A 25,980-nucleotide genomic window follows, 5' to 3' on the forward strand; every position below is an offset into this window, starting at 1 on the left:
TGTATAAGAGACAGCTCTCTCTCTCTCTCTCTCTCTCTCTCTCTCTCTCTCTCTCCCTCCTTATCCCCCCCTCCTTCCTTCCTCCATCCCTCCCTCCTCCCTCTCTGTGGTAAAAATGCAACATGAGCAGATGGCAAGTATTAACACAAAATACAGGGTCTAAGAGGAGTGGATTTAACTATGTGCCTGGACCCAGGTTCTCTCTTCCCTGTCACTATTCCTCTCTTGCCCCTGATCAGCCCACTCAGATCCCCCCCCCACCAAGGTTTTCAGTTAGTTGAACAGTGTTTAGAAGGTAATGAATTTGTTCCACTCAGAATGTTGGGGTGGCATGTTGATGGGCAGAGGGTTCCTGGAGGTACAGTTTCAGCTGCCAACTAATTGAACATTTTGAGGGGACAGGCTTTTGGGGAGAACCTGACTGACTAAGGGAAGCTGTCTAAAGACAAGTCCATCAAGGACAGGTATTCTTCAGGATACTAGGTGAAAAGCTGACTTACCCAGGCCATTGTCCTGTGTCCCCTATTAATACCTTACATTTCCATTGTAGCTTGCATTTCTATAGTGCTTTAATGTTTATAAAGCAGTTTCTTCAGGATGACTTGGAAAGGGAGGATGAAGGCAGAATCTGTCATTTCATTGAAATAGCAAGATCCCTAGTCAGGAAACTCCCTCTACTTGTAACAGGTCAGCACCTTCTCTGAACTTCTAAGGCTTGGAGAATTGTTTAGAGGCTAAATGGCTTGCCCAGAGTCACAAAGCTAGGATGTATCAAAGGAAGGACCTGAACCCAAGCCTTCCTGTCTAGGTCCCTAGCCACCATTCCACGTTGCCTCACAAAGACCCCAAAAGGTATATAGTACAATGATCCTTATCTTTGATTTCCAGCTAAAGAGACTTGGAGGTTCCAGAGAGGTGAAGTGACTGGCTCATATCAAAGGCGAATAAGTGGCAGAGCTGGGATTTGAACCCATGTTTGTTACTCTCATGTCCTCCCTTCTTTCTCTCTTCTCTTACCTGCTATCTTAGTATCAGTTCTAAGACAGAAGAACAGCAAGGGCTAGGTGATTGGAGTTAAGTGACTTGCCCAGGGTCACACAGCTAGAATGTGTCTGAATCCAGCTTTGAACCCAGATCCTTCTGACTACTGTGCCATCTAGATGCCTCTCTCATCAGGCAACATTCATGGCAAACCAGTGACTAGAAAGCTGTGATGGGGCTTTACCCTATTTAGGATTTGAAAGAGAAGTGTGATGTAGTAGCAAGAACACTGAATTTGGAATGTGAAGACCAGGTTCAATATTCTGATTAGACAAATCATCTCACTGTTATGAGCCACATTCGTCTTGTCTAAAAGATGAGCAAAATGAAGTTTCCCTTGCCTGTGGATCAAATAAGGTAATAGTCAGGAAAGTGCCCCGTGCCCATCCCGTGCTAAAAAATGCAATGCATCTGTATATGTATGTGTATACAGTATGTGTGTGGGGCAGAGAGGTCTGGGAATGCCAAGATGCCCACCATGACAATCTTCTGAGGTCTTACCTTGGCTTGGGGTGGGGTTATTTTGGCTTCCTCATCGTCATTTCCCTTCACCTTCTCCTCATTTTCTGAGCAGCCCTGTGATTTCATTGGGATGGGAACTCCTAGAGAAGCAAACTCCCTCTATCAAAGCATGTAGGCATTTGTGCCCTGGAACTTAGTCCTAAAGGTTTGCAGAGTGCCTTCCTTTATGGTCTCATTTCATCCTCACAACCATCTTGTGAGACAGGTGTTATTATTATCCTCATTTTACACCTGAAGAGAAGTTAACCTAGAGGACGTCAAGTGACATGCCCAGGGACACATAGCTATTGGCAAGTTTGGAACTCAGGTCTTCCTGACTCCAAGTCTAGCCCTTCACCTAGTGGCCTTTTTAGAGAGTCACTTGGGGCACTGAGATCAGTGATTTGCCCAAGGTGACACAGCCAGTATGTATCAGAGGAAAGAGTTGAATACTAGTCTTCCTGAGTATGAGGCCAGCTCTTTACCATGACTTTCTCTCTCTGATCATTTCTGTCTTAATAACAACACCGAGACAGAAGGGCAAGGGCTAGGCAAATAGAGTTAAGTGACTTGCCCAGGGTCACACAGCTAGGAAGTGTCTGAGGCCAGATTTGAACCCAGGTCTTCAGGACTCCAGGCATGGTGCTGTATCCACTGAGCCACCTTGCTGCTGCTCATAAAGCTGCCTAGCTGCCTCCTGACCATCACACTTTGCAGATGGAACCCAAGCTCTGCCAGGGCTCACTACGCTGGAAAGGGTTCCAGCATAAACTCAGTGATGAAGTGTGTCTGTCACAGGAAACGAATTTGGTAAGCGCAGAGACACCTGTTGCCAGGTCACCCATGGGGTGATGAATTCTTTGGGCCATAGCAGCCCTCAAAGATGATCTAGTTGTTGTAGAGGGGCTGCTCCCTACATTGTAGGAGGGAGGAAGGTGCACATGGCTGTGATCCCTACATTTACCTGTGGTATGTGAATTTAGTGTGATTAGGAGACTCGTGCAGTAATGTTTGGAGAAACTGATGGTGTGTCCTGGTGCAGTGGATCACAGGATGGGTTTGGAGTCAAGAACACCTGAGTTCAAATTCTGCCTCAGACATTTACTAGCTATGTGATCCAGGGCAAGTCTTGCAATCTTTCTCAGCCTTGCTTTCCCTAGGAACAAAATGGGCATAATAACAGCACCTGCCTCCCAGGTTTGTGAAGATCTCAGATGAGATAACCTATATGGAGAAATGTAGAAACCTGAAGGCACCACAAATAATGATGATCACTAGTATTACTGTTATCCTGGTGTGAGGCAGCTACCTTTCCAATACTGCCTCCCTGTCTATTCTCCTACTGTGAGGAGCTTTTGTGATTGTTCCATGTTTGTCCAGGGCAAGTGAATGCATGAGTTCCAGAAGTTGTGAGTCATGTCATTGAGCTTGTTGGGCTGCAAAGAGGGGATTGGCTCAGGATTGTTGCAAGCTCTGCTCAAAACTGTGCCTGATTAATATTTTACATGGCCTGCTCTCTCCTTTCTGTACATGCAGCCCCCTTGTAAGCACTCTTGTATCATCCCAGAATTTTAACTCTGATGTGCCATAGGCACCCACTCTTGGAGAAGTGTCTGGGGGCACAAGCCCTGTTATTATCATTTGTTCTCATGGACCAGGAAATGATCCCCAAAGGGTTCTGAAGGAATCTTGGTCCCAGAAACATTGATCATCCTTTGTGTTGACTGTTAATGGATCATTTTGTTCTGTTTTAGTAGGAAGCAGCCCTTAGTTTGTGTGGTGAATGCCAGCTTAGTTCTTGGGACACTGAGAAAGCACAGGTCCTCTGGTTTGGGGTGGGGGTGAAACAGATGACTTGTCTTTACTCCTTTCTGGCTCAGATCCTTAGGTGTTCCCAAAGGTTTTCCTTCGGAATGAGTGTTTTCAGAATTGCCATCATGGCTGGGGGAGCAGGTGCAAATGTCATCAGGATTCCATTGAGCCTTTACAAAGGACCACATTGTAGAGTGGAAAGGACAATGGACTTGGAGTCAGGAGAGCTGTGGGTTCAAATCCCAACTCTGCCAGTCACCTGCTATGGGCTCACGGGTAAGTTATGTGTCCTCTCTGGGCTTCCCATTCCTCCTCTGTAAGAGGGGGATGTGATTGCCAACACTTTCTACTTTATAGGGTTTTTGTGAGCCAAGGGTGCTGTAAATCTTAAAAGCACTGCAGGAACGTGAGCTATCATGGATAGGCAGAGGGAAAGACTGAGAAATTCTAGAGACGACGCTATAACCAGAGGCAGCGAGATGGGAGTAAGGAAGCCAGTGGGCGCCCCGCCTGTGTAGAGAATGAGGTGTGTTGGGAAGTGTTTTGAGATCAAATAAGATACCAAGTTGTGGGGGGCCTTGAAAGCCAGTCAGAGTTTGGACAAGCCATGGTAGGCAGAAAGGAGACATCATAGATTCTTGAGTATGGGGATGTTGTAACACATAGAAGGGATTTGATGCTGGCGCTGGATTTTTTAGAACTATAGCTCACTTTAGGTCATACAGACAATGAAGAGGTGACAGTTATAATTCTCAATATTTCATACGCTTTGAGCTTTTTATTTTGTTCTTCAGGTGTTCTAGAGGAACCAGAGGTCCCTATGATGGCCCTTTGATGCCCCTTGAAGCTTGGGGAAACCCTTTAATTTGCCGCCTTCGGGCTATGAAATATACCTTGTCTCATTAAGCAATAATACCTTCCAGGTGGCTGTTTTGGTGTGATAATATCACACCTTGATGGGTGTTTTGGGGCCTAAGGTCAGACTGACTTTAACTATTACCTGAGAAGTATAATCATTAACCTGGGGAACATGACAGGGAGCTTGAAGGAGCTTGCTCTGAAAAGGAATTCAGAGAGCAAGTAAAAGCCCTGGCTCTGTCCTGGGGATGCTGGCCATGAATGACATCATCTGGAGCCAATCAGGAAGCCCTGGCTGGGTCCAGCATTTGGAAACTATTTTGGAACCCAGCTTCCCATGCCCACAGCTAGGGGTTCCTCCTTCCTTGCCAGGCTCTGAGCATCACTTACTCTGTTAGCACACCGGGGGTGCCTGCCCCAGGTGGGGCATGAGGGAGAGGACACAGCTGTCGGACAGCTCAGTCTTTGGGGTCTAGATGGATGACCAGGGCTTCTCAACCTGAGAATGCCATTTGCTTCTAGGATCTTCCTGCCTCCATTCTTCCCCTCAGTTGCCTTCTAAAGCAACACTTCTTCCCCTACCTCATAATCACCCTTTTAAGAGTTAAACCCTTTAAGTTCACCCTTTAAGAGGCAGTTTGGTATAGTATAGTGGAAAGCATGCTGGAATCCAGAGCCCTAGGTTCAGCAAGCACTGTTTGGCACTTTGCAAATTTGATCCTCACAACACTTGCCGTGTGTGTGCTATTATTAGTCTTATTTTACAATTGAGGAAACTGAGCCAGACAACAGGCAAGTGACTTGCTCAGGGCCATACAGATAGTAAGGGTCTGGATCCAAATGTGAACTCAGGTGGGTCTTCTTGATTCCGGGCCCAGCTCTCTATTCAGTAGCCGTGTGAAAGACGATGTTTTACCCACCTTAAAGGCCATGTAAATGGGAATACTTATTGACAAAATTAAAGTTATCCTTTGAGGACGTTAGATCAATTCCTGTGAACCATTTGATAGAGGAAGAAACTGAGGCTAAGAGAGATGAAGCACTTGGATGTGAGATACAGGTTGTGGAGTCTAGATTTGAACCCACGTCCTCTGGCCCTACGTGCTGAAGTCGTCCCCCTACACTGGGTCATCTGGCAAGTCCTGAATGGGGGAAGGCTCACATATCTTCCGGAAAGCTAGAGCGGGACCTCCCCAGCCAATAGCCAGAGAGGAGCTTCCTGCCGTGCCCCTCCCCCCTGGAATATTCTCGGCTTCTCGGGCGGGTGGGGTCTGACTGCAGTGGCGTTGCGGAGCCTCGGGTCTGCGGTCCTGCCATCCTGCCGCCGGAGCTTACTCCGCATTGTGTAGCCTAGTTCCCGGGCTGATCCAGCCTGCAGGAGACACCCCGAGCCGCAGCCCGATTTGAACGCAGCCCATCCCCCCGCGCGCCTGCAATGCCAGTTCTGTGGGCTTGCCTCCCCCATCCTCACCAGCCCCCTCCCCCGCCCATACTCATACACAGACTATTTTTATTCTTCATTAGCTGTTCCGTGGGCAACCACTGGTTTGACCTGCGCTGGGCTCCTGGTAGGGGTGTGTGAGCGTGTCTCTAATCCCTACCTTTCTCTCGCGCCTCACTGCTTTCGTGCCCCTAGGTTGGGTTTAACCCTTTTACTGCCACTTCACTATGCAACGTGTTCTCACTTTCCCCCTTCAGGGAGTTTTTGAGGGCCGGCGAGGGTCAGGGGCCAGGAAGGCCCCCTCTCTTTGGGTCTTCACTTTTCCTTTCCCAATAGGCAACAGGATCACCAGCCCCGGGGAGCGGAGGAAGGCATTTTAGACCGAGCTTGGGGGCAGGGGTGGGGGTGGCCAAGGGCCTTGGCTCTTCCAGTTCTCTTCCCAGCCTTATGACTTTAGGCCTGGGCTGGGCTGGAGCCCCATTTCCCCCACTCACAGTCCCAGCATGGCACCGAGGTCACCCCACGGGCTTCTCCAGAGCCAGCCTGCTCCACATCCTATTCATTCTTGGATCATTCTCCTCTCGTGGCTCCTTCCATTTGCCCTCAGGGCACCTGCCCAGGGAGCTCAGAGCGACCCTTGAAGGCCTGGGGGACAGCCATGGGCGCGGCTCCTGTATCAGTGGGAAGAGAGAGCTCTGGGTTCCCAGCTGGATCCTTGCGCTTGCTTTTCTGTTTACTCCTTTCTTTCCTACTTCCCTCTTCTGAGGACTCCCTTTGGAGAGCCAGCGCAGAGAGTGGAGAGAACACTAGATTTGAAGACCCCAGTTTGACTTTCAGCTCGGCTACTCGTTAGCTGCGTGACTTTAGGCAAGTCACTTAACTCCAAGGGCCTTAGCTTCCTCATTTGTAAAAGGAGGGGTTTGGCCTGGAAGATCGCTTAAGGGACCTGATAGCTCTAAATTCTGTCATGTCCCTCTCCTTTTCTTTTCTTTTTTTAACCATCTTCCATGACCTCTGCTTTCTTTTTCCTCATCTCCTCTTGGTCTCTGTCTCTCCTTATAAGAGGACATCTCTTCCTTTTCTTCCCCCTCTGTCTTTCACCTCCTTTCATTTTCCCTCCCCCTGGGTCTCTCTCTTCCTTGCTCCCTTGTTTGTTACTTTCTTAACCTTGGTAACAGATTCTTTTCATACTGAAGAGACGCCAATGGATAAAGTGTCTTAATCAGACTAGAAAAGCATATTAGTGTGAATGGCATTGTAAACGGCTTTAGGAATAGAGTTCATTAATCCTCTGGATGGTGTATGGGACCAATAGAGATTTAATCAATTAATTCACTAACAGGTAAATACAGCAGCTGCTTTTCAGACTGAGGTTTCTTACACTTAGGAACCTTTGTAGGCCCATTAGCCTCCTTCTCTACAGCCAGGTGCTTTGGTCTTTCAAAGGGCCAGGATGGCATTTCTGAGTTTGCTTACTATTCACTTTGGGAAGAAGCTATGACAGGGCTGGACTAGAGCTCAGAGTAAGGGGGTTGGGGGAGTGGCACCAGGATGTTAGGGTGGGTTCCGCTGTCTCTGTCCAGAAGGACCTGAGAAGGATCCATTAATTGTTGTCGGCCTAGCCATTCCTCTTGCCCAATGATTTCCAATGTGGGTGCTACCGTCTCCTGGTGGGTGCTGCAGCGATCCAGAGAGGCGGTGATGGCTACAAGTGCATTTATCTTTCCTATTAATTGCTATTAAAATTTAAAAAATTAATTTCCAGGGGGCTAAGTAATATTTTTTCTGGAAAGGGGGCGGTAGGCCAAAAAAGTTTGGGAACCACTGCTCTAGCACCTTTCACCCAGGGCGGAAAAGGAGGAACACTTAGTGACTGGCAAATGACCTGAAGCCTTCCCCCAGACAGTAGTCTTTAAAGACAAGATAGAGCAGTGATGGTGAACCTATGGCATGGGTGCCAAAGATGGCATGCAGAGCACTCTCTGTGGGCACATGGCTGCCCCCTCACCCATTTGTTATTACAAAGGCGGAGGGTCTTGGGCAGAGCTGCGCCCCTCCCCTCGCCACCATGCCTGATGACCAGCAGCCCAATGGGGAGCGTTTCCTCCCTCCCCTGTGTGAGGTAAGGGGGTGCAGGGCATCCAGCATGTGGTGGGGAGGGGCACGGCACATGGTCTTTGGGGTCTCTAGAACATTCGCCATCACTGAGATAGTGGGACACATCTCCTTTCTATGAGAGAATTTCAGCTCAGTTCTGGGAGGATTGCTGCTAGTTAGGGGGACAGAGTCCTGAGGATAAAGTGCCCTAAGGGGGCCTTCTATAATTGAGTGTCTCAGCTAGGGTAAGCTCCAGTTGACCATCCATTCTCATCATTATTATTTGTTTATTTAACTAATGGTTGTTGGCCCCATTCTGGACTATTGGCACATTTTGTAAGTGGTAAGTTGTGGTAATTTTGCTTTTTTGTCCTCAAGGCTGGTTGCTATTTTTAACACTGTCTTGATGATCCTGAGATTTTAATGACCAAATAAACAAACCATTAGATTGAGAATAATGTGTCAAGAAAATCTATTAATGTATTCATCTTTTTTGGACATTAGTCATTTGGTTGGACATTATCTAGCCATTGGCTATTAAAATATTGTTCATAGGACATAAGAATTGAGAGATGGAAGAGACCTTAGAGATCGATTATCTTCTCCAACCAGCTCATTTTACATATGGAGAAGCTGAGGCTTTCCTAGAGAAGGAAGTCATTTGTGCTTGTTAACAAATAGCCAGATGAGGAGCCTAAGCCAGAGTTTATTGGGGTCTTATGGATCAAGAACTTTCATTATAACAGGTCCAAACTTTAATCATTAACTCCTTTGGTTAGTTGGGAATCCCACCTTTCCTAGATATCTAAGCCCGTACAATCCTTGAGTGTATGATATTTTTAATTAGGAGAAGGAGTTTGGCTTTTCTGCTAAGCCATCAGGGCCATGGTGACTGGAGTCGAGGGTATTATAAAGTCATAAGACCATTAAACCATGCTCTTATAGCTTGACTAAATCAGAAATGGTGGTTAGGTCACTGGGCTAGTATTGGAAATAGAAAGATGAGGATTCTAGAGTAGACAGGGCAAATAGGAAGTGAATCTAGAATCAAGAACTTTCAGCAATTAAGAGTTCCACACGATGGATCAGAGTTTCAAAACACTAGCAAGGAAGTAAGAGACATAGGATCGTTGAGAGTGAGAGAGAATTCTGGACTTACAAGCTGACTCTGGTTCAGATCCTGCCTCTGATGCTAGTTTTGTGGTGTTGGCTGGGTGAGTCACTTCATTTTTCTTTTTTTTTAATTTTTTATTTTTTAGAAAAAATTTTCCCATGGTTATATGATTCATGTTCTTGCTCTCTCTCTCCCCCGCCCCCCAGGCCGCAGTAGCCGATGCGCATTTCCACTGGTTTCTTCCTGTGTCATCTATCAAGACCTATTTCCATATTATTGATAATTGTTCTAGGGTGGTTATTAAGAGTCTACATCCAAATTCCCTTAACCTTTCTAAGCCTCAATGACCTCATCTGAAAAAGGAGACCATTTTCTCCTGATTCTGCTACCTGTCAGATCATTCCTCAGTGCCCTTTGCTGTATCTTCACCCTAGTCCAGCCCTCAAACCAAAGGTATCCCACAGAACTCTTTCCTGAGCTTGCTGCTCTTCTTCCACACTGCTTCGTTTCATGATCTCATCAGCTTTATGACTTCTTTGACTGCATTCTGCAAAGCTGACAGCAGCTCACATCTCCAACTGCTTATTAGACATCTCAAACCGGAAGTTTAGTTTGACATCTTCAATTCAACGTGTCCAAAACAGATATCCCCACCCCCACCTTCAGACTTCCCTATTACTGTCAAGGGCACCCCCCATTCTCCTTGGGGGTTTGGCATCTTCATGTCATTCTCAACTCCCCACTGTCTCTTGCCTCCCATACTCAGTGTTTTGCTAGTGCCTCTTAAGTTCACCTTTGCAAAGTGTCATGAATACCCTCTGCTCTCTTCTATACTGCCACCACCCTGGTGCAGGTCTTCCTCCCTTCTTGCTTTAGATTATTGCAGTAGCCTGCTGTTGGTGGGTCGGCTTGCTTCATTGGGGTCTCTTCCTACTCCAATGTAGACCAGAGGGGTCTCTTTTTCATGAATCACTATAATTTTCCTCATGTCACCTTTCACCCCCACTCAAACTCCAGAGATTCCCTCTCACCTATAGGATTACATATACCATCCCCTGGGGTACAAAGCCCTTTTTCTTTTTCTTTTTTTTTAACCCATACCTTCTATCTTAGAATCAATACTGTGTATTGGTTCCAAGGCAGAAGAGTGGTAAGGGCTAGGCAATGGGTAGTAAGTGATTTGCCCAGGGTCACACAGCTGGAAGTGTCTGAGGACAGATTTGAACCCAGGACCTCCTGTCTGTAGGCTTAGCTCTCCATACACTGAGCTACCAGCTGCCCCCTATAAAGCCCTTTTTTAACCAAACCCCTCCCCCCACCTTTCCAGTCTTCTTCAGTCTCATTCCCTTTTATTGTAAGCTCTCTGAGGTCAGGGATTGCCTTTGGCCACTTTTTGTATCCCCAGTATTTAGCACAATGCCAAGTACCCAGTAGGTGCTTTATAAATGCTTGCTGCCTGCTTGACAGATTAACGAGTCTCTAAACAGTCCAGTTCTGGATCTCTGATCTGTATAATACTTGCCTGAGCTTTTGGGCTTGTTTCTTTTGACTCAAGTTCCATGATGATTATCACAATTAATATTACTAATAATGCTAATAATAATAATTGACATTAGTGCTCTACTTTAACAGTTATAATGTGATTTATTATTTTCTTTTCTCTTTACAATGTGCTTTCTAGACATTATTTCATTTGATCTTTCTAATAACCCTGGGAGGTGGGTACTATAGATGACAGTATTTTACACCCCCCTCAGTACCCCCCCCACGCACGCGTGCACACACAAGAGAAATAGCCCGAAGAGGTGGTTTGCTCAGGATCTTGTAGACAGTAAATACCAGCTCTGGGAGTCAACATCCTTTCTGCTGCCCTGCTGAGTAACTCTGAGACACTCACTTTCACTGCCTTTCACCTCAGTTTTAGCTGTAAAAAGTAGATAATAATACTCATCACACTACCTATCTCACAGATTTGTTGGGAAGCAAATACTTTTCAAACTTTAAAGTGCTATGGAAATGTGTTATTATCATAATAATCCAGCAAGTTGGTTTATATTCTTAAATTATATTCTCAGCTCTTCTTCTCTGAAGGACATGGTTGCTTTGCAAATCTGGATTCTTCTAAATGGTTTCTGGGAAGTAACATTTGATATCTCATAGAATAATAGGATTTTGAACTAGAAGTTACCTTAAATCATTCTCTCCCTCTACCTTCCAACCTAATTTTATAGAAGAGAAAACGGGCCCAGAGGGGAGGAAGTGAATTGCCAAATAATTGTAGCAGAATTTGAACCTGGATCTTTTGACTCCAAATCTCTTTCAAGCTATATGAGGCAATTTCGTATTGCCTATTTAAAAAAATGAAATAAACTATAATGCAATGATTTGTGAATGTCTCTTTTTTAGAGTAGAATTCTACTTCTGAAGTAGAATTTTAAAAGGAGACATCCCCACCATCAATTAGGCTAGCTCTTGGCAAAAGATGACTGTCCTAGTGGTGTCTCCATCAGATTCTGAAGAGGGACTCTTGAATCTTTCCCATTGGCTGTTCTTTTAGGCCATGAAATTCTCTTTGTATAGAATGAGTCTCATCAGGAAGATCTTGGTGGGGAGGGAAAATCTCCATTGCATTTTACAGAGTTGCCACCAGTCATTTAACCCTCTAGGCAGGACTCAACATGCAGCATTTTTGTAAAGAGGAAGGAATGTTGCTCCATTTGGGAATGGCCTCCAAGGTTCCTGGCCCATGGCAGGCTTCAAGAGTTAGTCCCAAGAGTTGCAGTAATGACAATACAAGGGGGAAAGCTATGGTGAAGAAGCAAAGTCCCCAACATTCTTGGTCAGCCCACTCACTTTGTAGTTCCAGAAGGTCAGGATTGGTTGTAATTATTATCACTTTAAATAGGATATTGGGCAAAGAACAATTGTGGAATCCAGAAAGGTAAAATATTAAGAATATAGCTATAAAAATTCACATTTACATAGAGCATTCCTTACAACATTTCTGTAAAGTAAGTAGTTCAAAGACAGATTTAAAGGATCTGTAGTTAGAAAGAACATTGAAGACCATCTCATCCAGCTATTTCATTTAAATTTGAAGGAACTATGGTCCATGGAGATGAAATGAATTGCCCATAATGACATAGCTAGCTAGTGAATAGCCCAGCCAAAATTTGGGCCTTTGCCTTCTACCTCCAAACCCACTGCTCTTATGCTATTATTGATGCTTTGAAGAGGAGGAACTGAGGTTCCAAGAAGTTAGTTGATTTGTTATGGGTACACGGTAAGTGGCAAAGTTAGGACTTCATTGTCCCTCAGAATCCTAATTTCAAGTTTAGTGTTATGTTGCAGAAAGGCTGCATGATGTGAGATGCAGAGTCAGAAGACCTTAGACAATTTACTTCACTTTTCTGGACCTCAGTTTCTTCATCTTTAAAATGAGGGTGAATTTAAAATGAAACCTCTTCTTGAGAACTTTCTCCTAACAAAGTAGAAAGTTTGAGGTAGTTTGTTGTCAAAAGTGATAAGATTGGGTTTATTAATAAGTAAAATAATAAAATCAAAAGGACATTGGATTTGATAGTCTCTAGAGTCTCCTCAATCTCAAAATCTGTGCTATTAGGAAGGCCTAGAATCAAGTGAAACAAAATTATGTAGGGCATGTAAGGAATGGTGAGATGGATACCAGCTTGTTTACCATGTCATGCATGTATACCATTGTTAGCCCTTGGCAGAGCAGAGGCAAGGGACAAGGAATACAGTACTTGGAATGGCATCTGGTGGTAACAACGACAACCACCACCATTAAGCTTTACAAATATGACCTCATTTTATCTTCACAATGGTTCTGGGAGGTAGGTATTATTATTATAACGGAGGCTTCATGACTTGCCCTCGTAAAGCATTAGAAAGGCTCCCTGGGCTTTGGTTCAGTGATAGGAGATGGTGACAAGGTCTCTCCAGGAGCAGAAGGAGGAAAGTGCTTCTGAGAGTAGCTATAGCACAGAGGGGCCCCCATGTGCCTCATTTCCTGCTGTAACATGTGGGATTGCTGCCCAGAGGAGGTGGCCATGCTCCCACACTGAGTTCAGTGGTTGAGGCCATGCAGTGGGAGGCAGGATAGCCACACCCTAGCCTGACATAATAGGTTAGGGAAGGGGGAGGTTGAGACAAGTATGCAGGCGTGGCAGCTGATCTTCAGCTGTTTTCAATTCTTCCCCACACTAGGTAGGAAAGGCAGTCCTACTGAAGACAGAATAAGAACCCCGATGACACTGGTGATCTTAGACCAGCTACTGTGGCTCCAAAGACAGTTTAGCTTCCTTGAAGGACAGAGATTGTCTCATTTTTGTATTGAGTCCTCAACATTTACCCAAGATCTGAGCACATAGTAGGCGCTTCATAAATGCTTGTTGATTATGAATTAACAGATTGATAGGAAAATTAGACTAAGTTGAACTTAACTTGAAAACTTGAACAAAGTTGTCTCTGTGGCAGAACAAAACCATATTATAGAATTGAGGGAACACAAGAGTCATGATGTTCCTGGGCTTCTGATTCAGGGGTGTGCAGGGAGTCAATTGTTAGATTTTCTTAGTGAGAATTAACACCTTAGAAATCAGCAAATGCTACAAATAGGGCTTGATTTCTTGTTCCATTGACTTATGATAGTGATGAAGAACATGTTAATAATGCAGATTAAACTTAGAAAGTCCTGCATACATATAAATTTTTTGAGGACCAGCACACCACTGCTTCTATTCCTATTTGGCTTTGGGCATAGTAAGTTTGTAGTCATTATTTAGCCAAAAAATGCTAATGTGATTTTAGGCTGCATTAAGAAGGTCATAGTCTTCAAGGGACATGAATAGGCAGTTTTCAGATAAAGAAATCAAAACTATCAATAGTCACATGAAAAAGTGTTCTAAATCCCTCCTGACTAGAGAAATGTAAATCAAAACAACTCTGAGGTACCATCTCATACCTAACAGATTGGCCAATGTGACAGTAAAGGAAAATAATAAATGTTGGAGATGTAAGAGTTAAAACTAGATATATAAGGTATGGTCACCAGAAATCAGATTAATGTGATTTCAAATTAAAATAGACCCAAGTCAGGATGACTTTTATGGAAGTTTATTTATAATTAGGAAGGTTGAAGGTAGGGAAATTGAGAGAGAAACTCTCTCTCTCAATTTCCCTACCTTCAACCTTCCTAATTCCAGAGGCAGGAACCAGGTAAGAATTTAGAGGCCCCAGCAGAGGGGCACAGAGGTTAATTAAACAAGGCTACTAGCCACAAGGCCTTTTACAATTAGAGAGGCAAGAGAGGCCTCCTTGAGGGTAGAGCCTCCAGAAATGCCAAGGGAGGAGAAAGGAAGTCAGCCTAACTTACCCACGTGACAATTCAGAGGGAAGCAGTCTGAGGTCTCACCAGAGATCCTTCTACACCAAGTTCAAAGCTCCAACCACCTCCACAGGAAGTTACCATCATATTTAAAAGACAGCAGTTTTCGTCACTTCCTGCATCCACCTCCAATTTCAAGTGGACAAATGGCAGCCTCAACACTGTTTTGGACTGCCCAAAGGGCAGTCCCTTGTTTTTGATTTGTTACTTACTATCATTTGTGGGTAACAGACCTTCCCCTCCCCACTTAATTCTAAATTGGGTGGGGTGACATTATTTCTGATGGCTAGAGTCTAAACAATGAATAAAGATGAGCTAATTCCATTTACACAATTCCTCCTGATGATTCTTGGGTGCCTAGTCACCCCAAGTGATCACTTAACATAATCATCTTGTATCCACAAAGGTCTTCTAACTACAATAGTTAGAGATAAGAGGGGAATGGAAGAGAGAGAACGTAAAACCAATGTTTTGCTAGGTGCACTGACAAAAAAACCCATTGGGGGCAGTCCCCTACTGGCACAAAATGTACATTCAAAGTAACTGTTCAAACCCCATCAGTTCAATCAGTTGTACCCCAAAGTTCATTCTGGATCTCTTGATGCAATGTAGATTCTTCAGGCATCTTTCTGCAAATAGTTCATTCTCTGGATTAAGGAGTCAGCAAGCTTCTTTCCAGGAGAATTTTTTCTTGTACAAAAAATTAAATCTTGGATTTTACAAAAATACAGAGGGGATGTGGCAAAACTGGGACACTAATACATTGCTAGTGGAGTTGTGAACTGATCCAACCATTCTGGAAGGCAATTTGGAATTATGCCCAAAGGGCTTTAAAACACTGTTTGCCTTTTGATCCAGCCATACCACTGCTGGTTTTGTATCCCAAAGAGATAAAAAAATGTTTGTACAAAAATATTTATAGCCACACTCTTTGTGGTGGCAAAAAATTGGAAAACGAGGGGATGCCCTTCAATTGGAGAATGGCTGAACAAATTGTGGTATATGATAGTGATGGAATACTATTGTGCTGATAGGAATGATGAACAGGATGATTTCTACATGAACTGGGAGAACGTCAGTGAACTGATGCAGAGTGAAATGAGCTTAACCAGGAGAATATTGTACATAGAATCTGAAACACTGTGGCATAATCAAATGTAATAGACTCTGCTACTAATAGCAATGCAAAATGATCCAGGACAATCTGGAGGGACTTGTGAGAAAGAATGCTATCCACATCCAGAGAAAGAACTGTGGGAACAGAAACACAGAAGAAAAACATATGATTTATCATGTGATTCTATGGGTATATGATTGGGGGGTTTGGTTTTAAAAGATCACTCCATTATAAATATGAATAATATGGAAATAGGTTTTTACTCCAGGAGGGAGGAGGGAAGCAGGGAGGGAGAGAACATAAATCATGTAACCCTGGGAAAACATTCAAAATTAATTAATTAATTTTTAAAAAGATTTTTACTAAAAAAAAGGTAAGATATAACCAAGAGATTATTAAAGTAAGGCTGTGAAATAAGCCAAATGAAGATTTCTAAAAAAAAAAAAAAAGGCCATAGTCTTCCAGTGCTTTGCCCTCATTAGATCAGCTCTAGAGTTTGGTGTTTAGTTTTGGACACCACATTTTAGATATTGAGAAGTTACAGATCATTGAAAAGAGGGATTTAGCATGATGCCTGACACATAGTAAGTACTTAAATTACTGAATTGCATTTGGGAAATTATTCCACACTTTCAATAATCCCATCTGAAATTAAAATCCATCTTTTTACCGCCATTATTCTTCTGGTGATGTTATTTGGGCATTAATCATAGAATACCATAGTATCTGAAAAATTAGAATTGCAAGTGTCCAGAAGATGGTCAATAGCAATGGAAAGGATGGATGGGCAATGGAGAGATAGATGATGAGCAAAAGTATACTGCGGCATGTTAATGATGATGAGTTCTATGCAGTGAGTAGTAGGTAAGAAACCATCTAGGATCTGTATGACTGAAAAAAGAGGTGAACTGGTCATATAATGAGAGCTAGGAATAACAGTGTTGCACTGGCGTCAATGAGAAATTATAAGACCTAGAAGAAATCCCCTGAGGAGAATTCACTGGGAAGAAATGGGCAGAATGACACAGGTTGAGGAGGCATGCATACTCTCAAAGAGGATGTACCTATATTACAGAGATCCCAGATCCATTAAAGGACTAAAGTATACGCTTTCATTCTACGTATAGTGGGGAATACATTTATGGTGGTACACCCTAGGGTGATAGAAATAGATCAAGAACAGTTTAAAGATACTCATGATTTTCCAATAGATTAGTGGTCCAATGATATGGATGGGAAGTTTTTAGAAGAAGAAATGCAAACATTCAGTAACCATATGAAAGAATGTTCCAAATCACTAAAAATAAGAAAAATGGAAAGTTTTCCATTTTCATCTTACTTCCTAGTAGATTGGTAAAGGTGCCTAAATATGAAAATGGCAAATACTAGAGAAGCTGTAGAAAGACAGGAGCACAGATGCTATTAGTAGAGTTGCCAATTGGTACATGGATCTGGAAACAATGTGGAATTTTCCCCCCAAAAGACACTATTATATGTACTCTTTTTTAAAAAAATCCTTACTTTTTATCTTAGTAACAAGTCAAAGACAGACCAACAAGGGCTAGGCAAATGGGGTTAAATGACTTGTCTAGTGTCACACAGCTAGGAAATGTTTGAGGCCAGGTCCTTTGGATTCTAGGCCTGCTCTCTATCAACTGTCCCACCTAGCTGCCCCTGTACATGCTCTTTAACGTAGAGATACGACTACTAGGAATATACCACAAGGAGGTCAAAGGTAGATGGAAATGTCCCATGTATCCAAAACTATATATAGCAGCATTTTTAAAAATGAAATTTAATTAAGAAAATGTTCCCATGGTTACATGATTCATGTTCTTTCCCTCCCTTTCTCCCATCCCCCTTTATAGCCAATAAGCAATTCCACTAGGTTTTTATATGTGCCATTGATCAAGACCTAGTTCTATATTACTAGTATTTGCACTAGAGTTATTGTTTAGAGTCAGTATCCCCAATCATATCCCCATTGACCCATGTGATCAGGCAGTTGTTTTTCTTCTGCATTTCAGATCCCACAGTTAGTTCTTTCTCTGGATGTGAATAGTTTTCTTTCTCACAAGTCCCTCAGAATTGTCCTGGGTCATTGCATCGCTGCTAGTAGAGAAGTCTATTATTGTACCACAGTGTATCCGTCTCTGTGTATATGTTCTGGTTCTGCTCCTTTCACTCTGCATCAATTCCTGGAGGTCTTTCCAGTTCACATGGAATTTCTCCAGTTCATTATTCCTTTTAGCACAATAGTATTGCATCATGAACAGATACCACAATTTGTTCTACCATTCCTCAATCAAAAGGCATCCCCTCATTTTCCAATTTTTTTGCCACCACAAAGAGTGTGGCTATAAATATAGCAGCATTTTTTAATGGCAACAATGAACTCTAAGGTCCATTGATTGGAGAATGGCTGAACAAATTTTGTTATATGAATATAATATTTTTGTGCCTTGAAAAATGATGGATATAAAGAATTTGAAGAAACTTAGGGAGATTTGTATGAACTGAAGGAAAGTGAAGTAAGTAGAACAGTTTACATGGAGAACAGAAGTTTACATAGTGATACATAGAAGAAAATGTAAAAAGATTAATCAGTCATCAATCTTGACCTCAGAGGATTCACAGAGAAGCAAATCTCTTGCCACTTGATAGAAAAGAGTTGGACTCTAAGTGCAAAATGAGGCAGGCATTTGCAGGCATGTTCCAAGTGTTGCTTTGTTAACTTTACATATTTGTTACAAGGGGATATATGAGTGAGTCGGGAGGCTATTGGAGAGTGACAATGATGTATAAAAAAAGAACATCAATAAAACATTGGGAAAAATCAATGAAGGACAGATATCCACGAGAACATTTCTCTGATGATTCCTTCCTAAGTGACCAATAAGAAATAGAATCCTATACTATCATGGATCACAGTGGTGTAAGTCAAGAATATTGTTTCATTATGTTCTTGGTTCCCCATTAACCTGATACTCTCTTCAAAGTAACCTATCTGTTGGACACAGCTCTCTCTCTTATGCTACACTGTGTTCCAGGTTTGTATAGTATGCATGGGCTTTGTTGTTTCTAGGTGTGCCCTACCTGCATCCTATTTGTAAGTGTGTGTGTGTGTGTGTGCACGCGTGTGTGTGTTTTCAAGAAGGCCATGTGGCGGGGGGGGGGGGTATCTGGGTGGCTCAGTGGATTGACAGCCAGGCCTACAGATGGGAGGTCCTGGGTTCAAATCTGGCCTCAGACACTTCCCAGCTGTGTGACCCTGGACAAGTCACTAGACCCCCATTGTCTAGCCCTTACCACTCTTCTGCCTTAGAACCAACACACAGGATTGATTCTAAGACAGAAGGTAAGGGTTGGGAAAAAAAAAACAAAAACCATGGTTATGAAAGTCTGGTTCTCCTGTAGAATAGCAAATCTAGAGCCCTAAGGGACCTTGGAGGCCATCTAGTCAAGTGATGGTGAACCTTTTAGAGACCAAACTGTAATTGTCACACTGCATGTGAGGCCCCCCTCCCCCGCCTCCCTTTACCCCAGATAGGGGAGGGAGGAAGTGCTCCCAATGGGCTGCTGGGCAGAGGAGGTGGGTCATGTGAGAAATGGCCTCAGGCACATGGAGACGGGGAGGGGAGCAGCATGCTCCAGGCAAGTGTGCCATAGGTTTACCAACTCTGATCTAGTCCAACACTTTATTTTATAGATGAAGAAACTGAAGCCAAGTTCAGTTCACTGATTTCCCTTAAGGTCATGGGGTTAAGAGAGGTGGCAGGTGTAAAAAGGTAGGGAAAACCCCGGGTTGTTATAAATGAATGGTCATGTGGTTTGAGTAACTTGATCTGTCAGGGTATTTCCCTCCTTTAGACAGAGAGCAAATGGCTACCTATTGTCACTGTCAGAGTAGAATGGTGGGCAAGATGATGTAGGAGTCTATATCAGGATAAAGAACACCTTAGGAGAAGAGAATAAACGGTTGGCTAGGAAATTTTGCTTTAACCTAACCCTCCTTCTTGGTGTACTCTGAACAGAACTGCCAGAGAGAGAGCAGTATCGGCCAACTTAGGAGTCTGACTTAACCCGAGTCTGTGAAAGCTCTCCCCCCAAGAATAAAACCTCCACCCACCAATTTGTCTTTAATCTTCTTCTGATAATCAGTCTCACTGCTTTCCTATATATTTTGTTGAGGTTTATTATCAGGGTAACAAGGGACAAGGTTTGGGGAAGAGGGTAATAGGGGTTCCCTCACTGAAGGCATTGATCAAGAGTCAATGTCACTTGAGCCCTCTCTATCTGCTGGAATTTCTATACTGGCTACCCTAGGCTAAATATAAATGAAATATGGTCCCTAAGATTAGCTTGTACAAGAAAGATTGGTCTTCAGGCTTGACCCAGTCTCTCTCAGAGAATCCCCTTCGAGGTAACTGGCAGCTGATCAGGATCACACAGATATCTCCTCAGTTCAATACAGCAAGATGTCTTCAGGGTAGATATATTCTCTGATCAAGTTTGGATTCACTTTTGAATAGGGAAATGCTATTTCAGGCTAGATCAGGAGAGATTGTCCTGAGCTGTCTCCCACCAGAGTTCAAGCTCAAAAGACCCTGAGGGTTTCAATGGTTACGTTCAGGTTCTGTTCCTCTCAGAATTCTCTCCCACCAACATTCTAAAGCTTCTCTCTTTGCTTTTCTGCATTTTTACCCTGCCTGCTTATTTCTGGAAATTCCCTCTTCACAGGGGAATGAAGTTTCATAGGTGGGATTTAAACCTAGGTTCTTTAATGCTAAGGCCAGCACTTCTTCCACTTTTTAATGGAAAAAGTGCTGGCCTTCTACCATTCTCAATTTGAGTTTCCATCTTCCTCTATGACTGGCTCAGTGCCATTTCTGTTTGGATATAGAAGGGTTGCTAGGACTCTGGGACAGTTCAGACCTGAGAAAATGTGCCTTTATCGTGTGGTGGAATAGAACACAGGGAGAATAGAACACAGTTTTTTTTTTCCAGGGGTCTTCATCATCTAAGAAGAATTTGTTGAACCAAATTGTAGGGACAATCTTGGTAGAATGGGAAGAACACTGGATTTTAAATCAGAAGACTGGTTCAAATCCCAGTGCTGCCATGGACTCACTGAATGACTGGACATAGATTTTTTTCTTATTTTTTTTTTTAGCTTTCACTTTATCATCTATAAAATGGGAAATGGTATTTGTGGTAGGTGCTGGTAGGAATATTTTGGGAGTTGGATCTATATTAAATGTAGTTCAGAACCCAGAATTTCCTCATTTGAAGTGGATTTGTTTGTTCCTAATCTCTTTTAGTGAAATAACCCAAGGGAGTCTCTACCACTTTTTGCTGGTGTTATTATCTTCTACTCATTCCATCATCTTATGGTTCAACCGAAGCTCAGTCAATGATTTCTTCTGGCTTCTCAGAAGGCCATATATTATTAGAGTTGGGAAAACCCTTAGAGATCATCTGGTTTTGTTCTTTTGATAGATTGTAAGCTGTAGAGAGGAAAGAAAGACTATTGTTTGGTGAACCTCAGTTTTTTGTCAAGGAGAAAACAAATTCAAGGCCAGAAAATAGCTTGCCTAAGGTTCTTACTCTTTTAATTGATAAACATTTGTTAGGCACCTACTAGATGAGGACCATTGTGCTAAGCTCTGGGAAAGGTACAAGGATTCACTTTTTTTTTTTTTTTTTTTTGGCAAAACTTGAACTCTTCTTTGTTTTTAAAAAATTTTTCCTTTTCTAATTTTATTTTGTTTTAAAATTATTTTATTTTATTTTCTAGAATATTTTTCCATGGTTACATGATTCATGTTCTTACCCCCCCCCCCCCAAGGACACCCCTACCTTCCCTGTAGCCAACACACAATTCCACTAAGTTTTACATGTACCATTGATCAAGATCTATTTCCATATTATTGATAGTTACAATGGGGTGGTCATTTAGAGTCTACAACTCAAATCATATCCCCATCAACCCATGTGTTCAAGCAGTTGTTTTTCTTTTGTGTTTCTACTCCCACAGTTCTTCCTCTAAATGTTGTTCCTCTTTCTTATAAGTCCCTCAGGATTGTTCTGGATCATTGCATTGCTGCTAGCAGAGAAGTTACAAGGATTCATTTATGACACTGCTCTTTCCCTTGTTATGCTCAAGTGTAACAGGAGTATGAGACAAATGCATAATAGCTTGTAAGAAGAAAGTAGAAAATGAGTTTCCTAAAAGATTCCACTTGATTGTGTGTGGAAGTTAATAGTATATCCAATCAGATATTCAAAGTGATTGGCAAGTGAGTTAAAGAGATGCAAGGTATTGTTATAATGAGGCAAGTAAAGGTGATGGAGGTGGTGGTCTGTGTGGTTTAGGTTCTCAAGAAGATTCCATCAGAAAAGGGAAAGTGAGGCTTAGTTAAAGAATGTGTTAGAGACAGGTAGGACTGGCACTCAGTTCTAGTTCAAGACCAGCAAATCTAGTTTGTAAAGAGTTTGATGGGGAAACCTATCCTTTTCTTTTTTTCTTATTTTTAAAACTCTTACCTTTTATCTTTGAATCAGTTTTAAGAGGGAAGAGTGGCAAGAATTGGGGTAAGTGCTCAGGATCACACAGCTGGGAAGTGACTGAAGTCAGATTTGAACCTGGGGCTTCTCCATTCCAGGCCTGGCTTCTATCCACTGTGCTACCTAGTTGCTCCTGAAACCTATCCTTTTTAAGATCCCTTTCTTGGACTGAGACAAAGACCAGTGAGGGCCTGAGCCCTTGGACATTTCCCCATGGCTTGACTCCAGCAGCTAGGCTTTTAAACCTCACAAATACTGCAGGTCCTAACAAAGGCAGCCTTGAACTGTGATTGGGTCTGAACTGGATCTCTGGAGGCTCTGGTGGAATTGCTCTTGGGAAGAAGGGAGTACTGGTGTTTGGCTGTGGCAATGAGGTCAGGTCAGAATCCTGCTTCCTGATGAGGTTGGCTTGCCAGGCTGGATGTGTGGGCCAGTCCCTGTGTGTTTATAATAGGTTATTCATGGCTGGTCTCACCAAAGTCTAAGCATTGTGGGATAGGTTTTCAGTGTTAATCACTAATCTTATAGTTGTATTATTTTTATTTTTAAAAATTTCAATTCAACAAGATACTAGCTTGAATTTCCAAATCTATAACATTTTATGACTATAATAATTATTTTACATATTAGTAACTTCAAAGAAGGTGGTGGAACATAAGGCCAGAGACATTATGCTTGTAATAGTGATTTTCAGATGGATTTGGAATGAGTCACTCCATGTTGATACTGGAGTTTCACCTTTGTGGGGAATAGGAGGATAGCTATGACTGGCCAGTCACTCCTATGTGCTCCTATATTCAAGAAGGGCCTAGGTTTATGCCCATCAATTATAATGAAATGTCTATAATCTAGTGATTTAAAAAAATACCTTTTTTTCCCGGTAAAGTTCAAGATAAAAGGCATTTTCTCTTGTTATTGGGTTGGGGGAACAAAATGGTTTTGTCTCAGACCTAAAGGGTAACAGTTAGCTTAATCTCTGCCAGTTGGCTCCCCTCCCACCAAATATTTATTAGATGAAAGACAATCACAGGTAGCAAATGAAAATATTGATTGAAGAAAGCAATAAAATGGCAATGGGGAAGTAATTCAGATTAGTCTAGGTGATAGAATACACACAAGAAACAGGGTGCTCTAAAATCTGAGATTGTGATAAAATCTCAGCTCCTTTGAGGAGAGAATGATCTCATCTACTCTTAATCTCTTGGGTGAGGTACTAGGAATCATGGGTTATGGTATGGTATGGTAAGATGCTAACTCTTCCCCAGATGCTTATGGCTCTGGGGGCCTCTCTGTACCATTGCTTCTCTCTTCCACAATCAGAAGTTATTTCTTCCTATACATACATGGGCTGAGAGGTCTCTCAGTGAATCATAAGTTACATCTCCCTATAGACACAAAGGTGTCACAGGGCTTTTCTTCATGGAATCAATCAAACCAATGGGTCAGGTTGTCCTTTCCTATGAAGGAAGCAGATGCTACCTTAATTTTATAGATTAGGAAACTGAGGTTCAGAAAAAGTAGAAAATAATAGGATTTAAAATCGGAAGAAACTGTAGAGATCCAGATCCTTTGCTTAAAACAATTTTCAATTACAAGCACTTATTTTTCTTTCCTCCATTTGTGGACAAGAAAAAAAGTAAAACAAAACCCTTGTAACAAATATATATATAGTAAAGGGGGGAAAATTCCTATATTGGCTTCGTGCAAAAATATATGTTAATTCTGTATCTTTAAAATAATGTTTTTTAAACCCTTACCTTCCATCTTAGAATCAATACTGTGTATTGGCTCTAAGGCAGAAGAGTGGTAAGGGTAGGCAATGGGGGTCACACAACTAGGAAGTGTCTGAGGCCAGATTTGAACCTAGGACCTCCCATCTGTAGGCCTGGTTCTCAATCCACTGAGCCACCCAGCTGCCCCCTTAATTCTGTATCTTGAACCCATTACCTCTGTGTCAGGAGGTGAGTAGCATGCTTCATCATTGGGCCTCTGGAACAAAACATTGGGCCTCTGGTTGTTTTTAATTGTGGAGTTTTTAAGCATTTCAAAGTTGTCTTTATATTGTTTCAACTCTCATTTTACAGAAGAAAAAGACTCAGAAAAGGGGCTTGTCCAAGGTGGAAGGAAGTATGCTTTGCTCTCAGAAATCAAAGCTAAGAACAATGGGTTGTAGAGGCAAATATCAGTTTATAGTAAAGAAAAATTTTAACAATTAAACCTCTTCAGTAGTAGAATAAGCTGTATTAGGAGGTAGAGTGAAATGAAAGATGACATCTTGATATTGTAGAGATATTGTACCTCTTCAGGTAGTTGGATAGTAATAGATGACCTCTGAAGTTCCACCTAGCTCTGAAATTCTGTGATCCTTTGAGATATCTTCATCTAAGTTCTTAATAAGACCCTTACACAGGACAAGGTCCAGTTCAAATCTCTCCAAAAATTATTAGAGATCTCCCTTCTGGATGGTAGTCTTGACTAAGTTACACATGCCACCATACTTGTTTTCCCAGATGTGGAAGTAGAAAAACAAGAGTCTCTGAGACTTTCTCCCATTCCTAAAAGTCAAATGAATAAGTAGCTACTGTCCAGGAGAGGTCTTCTGGGAAAGACAGGAGCCCTAGTTATAATAAACTGATGTCAATTTTGCATCATGTTCTTCCCCTACAACACAGAACAAAGTGATTTATATTAACAGCATAGGAGATCATTCTGAGGCTAGAAGATAATATAGTGGTCACAATGGCTCAGTGTCAGCTGTTGGGACAATAGTAGAGGGGTTGGTAAGCCTCTAGTGCAATTGAGAACTGAGAGACTGTCCCTGTATCAAATGGTGGAATAAAATGCAGGAGGAAAAAGAAAGACTTTCAAAGGTCTCAGTCAGTTATGAGGCATTTATTGAACAGTTATCTGACCTTAATAATAATAGAGTCTGTAGTGTAATAGTGTTTAGCAAAATTCCTCTACTCACTTAACCACTTTGAAAAGTTGTTCTTCTAATTTCAGAAACAGCCCACACCAGTTCAACAGATGTATGAATTGCCCACACTTTACAGAACTGAAGACTACTTTCCCATGGATATGCCTGGAACAAAGTGTCCAACACCATAGTGGATATCCATTCATGCAGCTTTTTCAGAGATGCTGGTTCAATCTCCTGATTCCTGATGATTGAGAATGAAATAACAATATATTTAATAGCTCAACTTAAAAAAATTAAACCATTTTCTCTTGTTTCTTTGTAAAAAAAAATTTGTGTGAAATGCAGCCGAAAAACTCTATTTGTGCCCATGTGTCCAATATTAGTCAGATAGACTTTTGAACATTGTTTATATATTGTCCATATGCATGTTTTTCTTTTCTACTTAATAATGATCAACAAGAGGAGTAAGAGTCACAGCTTTGGCTTGTTTACTGTGAATACTTGGAGGTTAATTTAGTCTCCTTATTATCTCAATAAAAAGCATCAAACGCCTAGCCTTGATTGGTTGTAAGAACAATTGGTGTTATTTTCATTTTCTCTGTATCTTTGTTTTTTTAGGAAATTATTCCTGTCATAATAACAAATCTGACCCATCTCAAGCAAGCTATCCTTGATATTACAGATCATTCTTATTGTGTTCTTCTCCACAAGATAGTTCATACCACTGGCCTTTGTATTTTCAATCAAAATCCAAAGGTTATCTGATGATTATAAAGGTCTTTAAGCCACATACAACTTAATTTTCTCAATTAGCTGACAATTAGCCTTAAACTGCCATTTTAGCCACACGAGTCTGATATGGTTTTTTAAAAAAAAATTTTTTTTAAACCCTTGTACTTCGGTGTATTGTTTCATAGGTGGAAGATTGGTAAGGGTGGGCAATGGGGGTCAAGTGACTTGCCCAGGGTCACACAGCTAGGAAGTGGCTGAGGCCGGGTTTGAACCTAGGACCTCCTGTCTCTAGGCCTGACTCTCACTCCACTGAGCTACCCAGCTGCCCCCTGATATGGTTTTAATAATTCCTTCACACAACAATTATTTATTA

The 25,980-nt window shown here is 42.2% G+C and overlaps 1 protein-coding gene across 1 annotated transcript in view; it reads left to right on the forward strand.

Moving 5' to 3' along the window:
- Positions 1-25,436, forward strand: part of BCAS4 (breast carcinoma amplified sequence 4) — a 73,133-nt gene extending 47,697 nt beyond the window's left edge. The window contains exon 5 of the mRNA XM_044659628.1: positions 24,959-25,436. Within this exon, the coding sequence (XP_044515563.1) occupies positions 24,959-25,063 (105 nt within the window). The 3' untranslated portion in view covers positions 25,064-25,436. The remainder of the gene's footprint in view (positions 1-24,958) is intronic.
- Positions 25,437-25,980: the final 544 nt, after the last annotated feature.

The sequence above is a fragment of the Gracilinanus agilis genome, chromosome 2 (genome assembly GCF_016433145.1).
Source record: "Gracilinanus agilis isolate LMUSP501 chromosome 2, AgileGrace, whole genome shotgun sequence".
NCBI classification, from domain to species: domain Eukaryota; kingdom Metazoa; phylum Chordata; class Mammalia; order Didelphimorphia; family Didelphidae; genus Gracilinanus; species Gracilinanus agilis.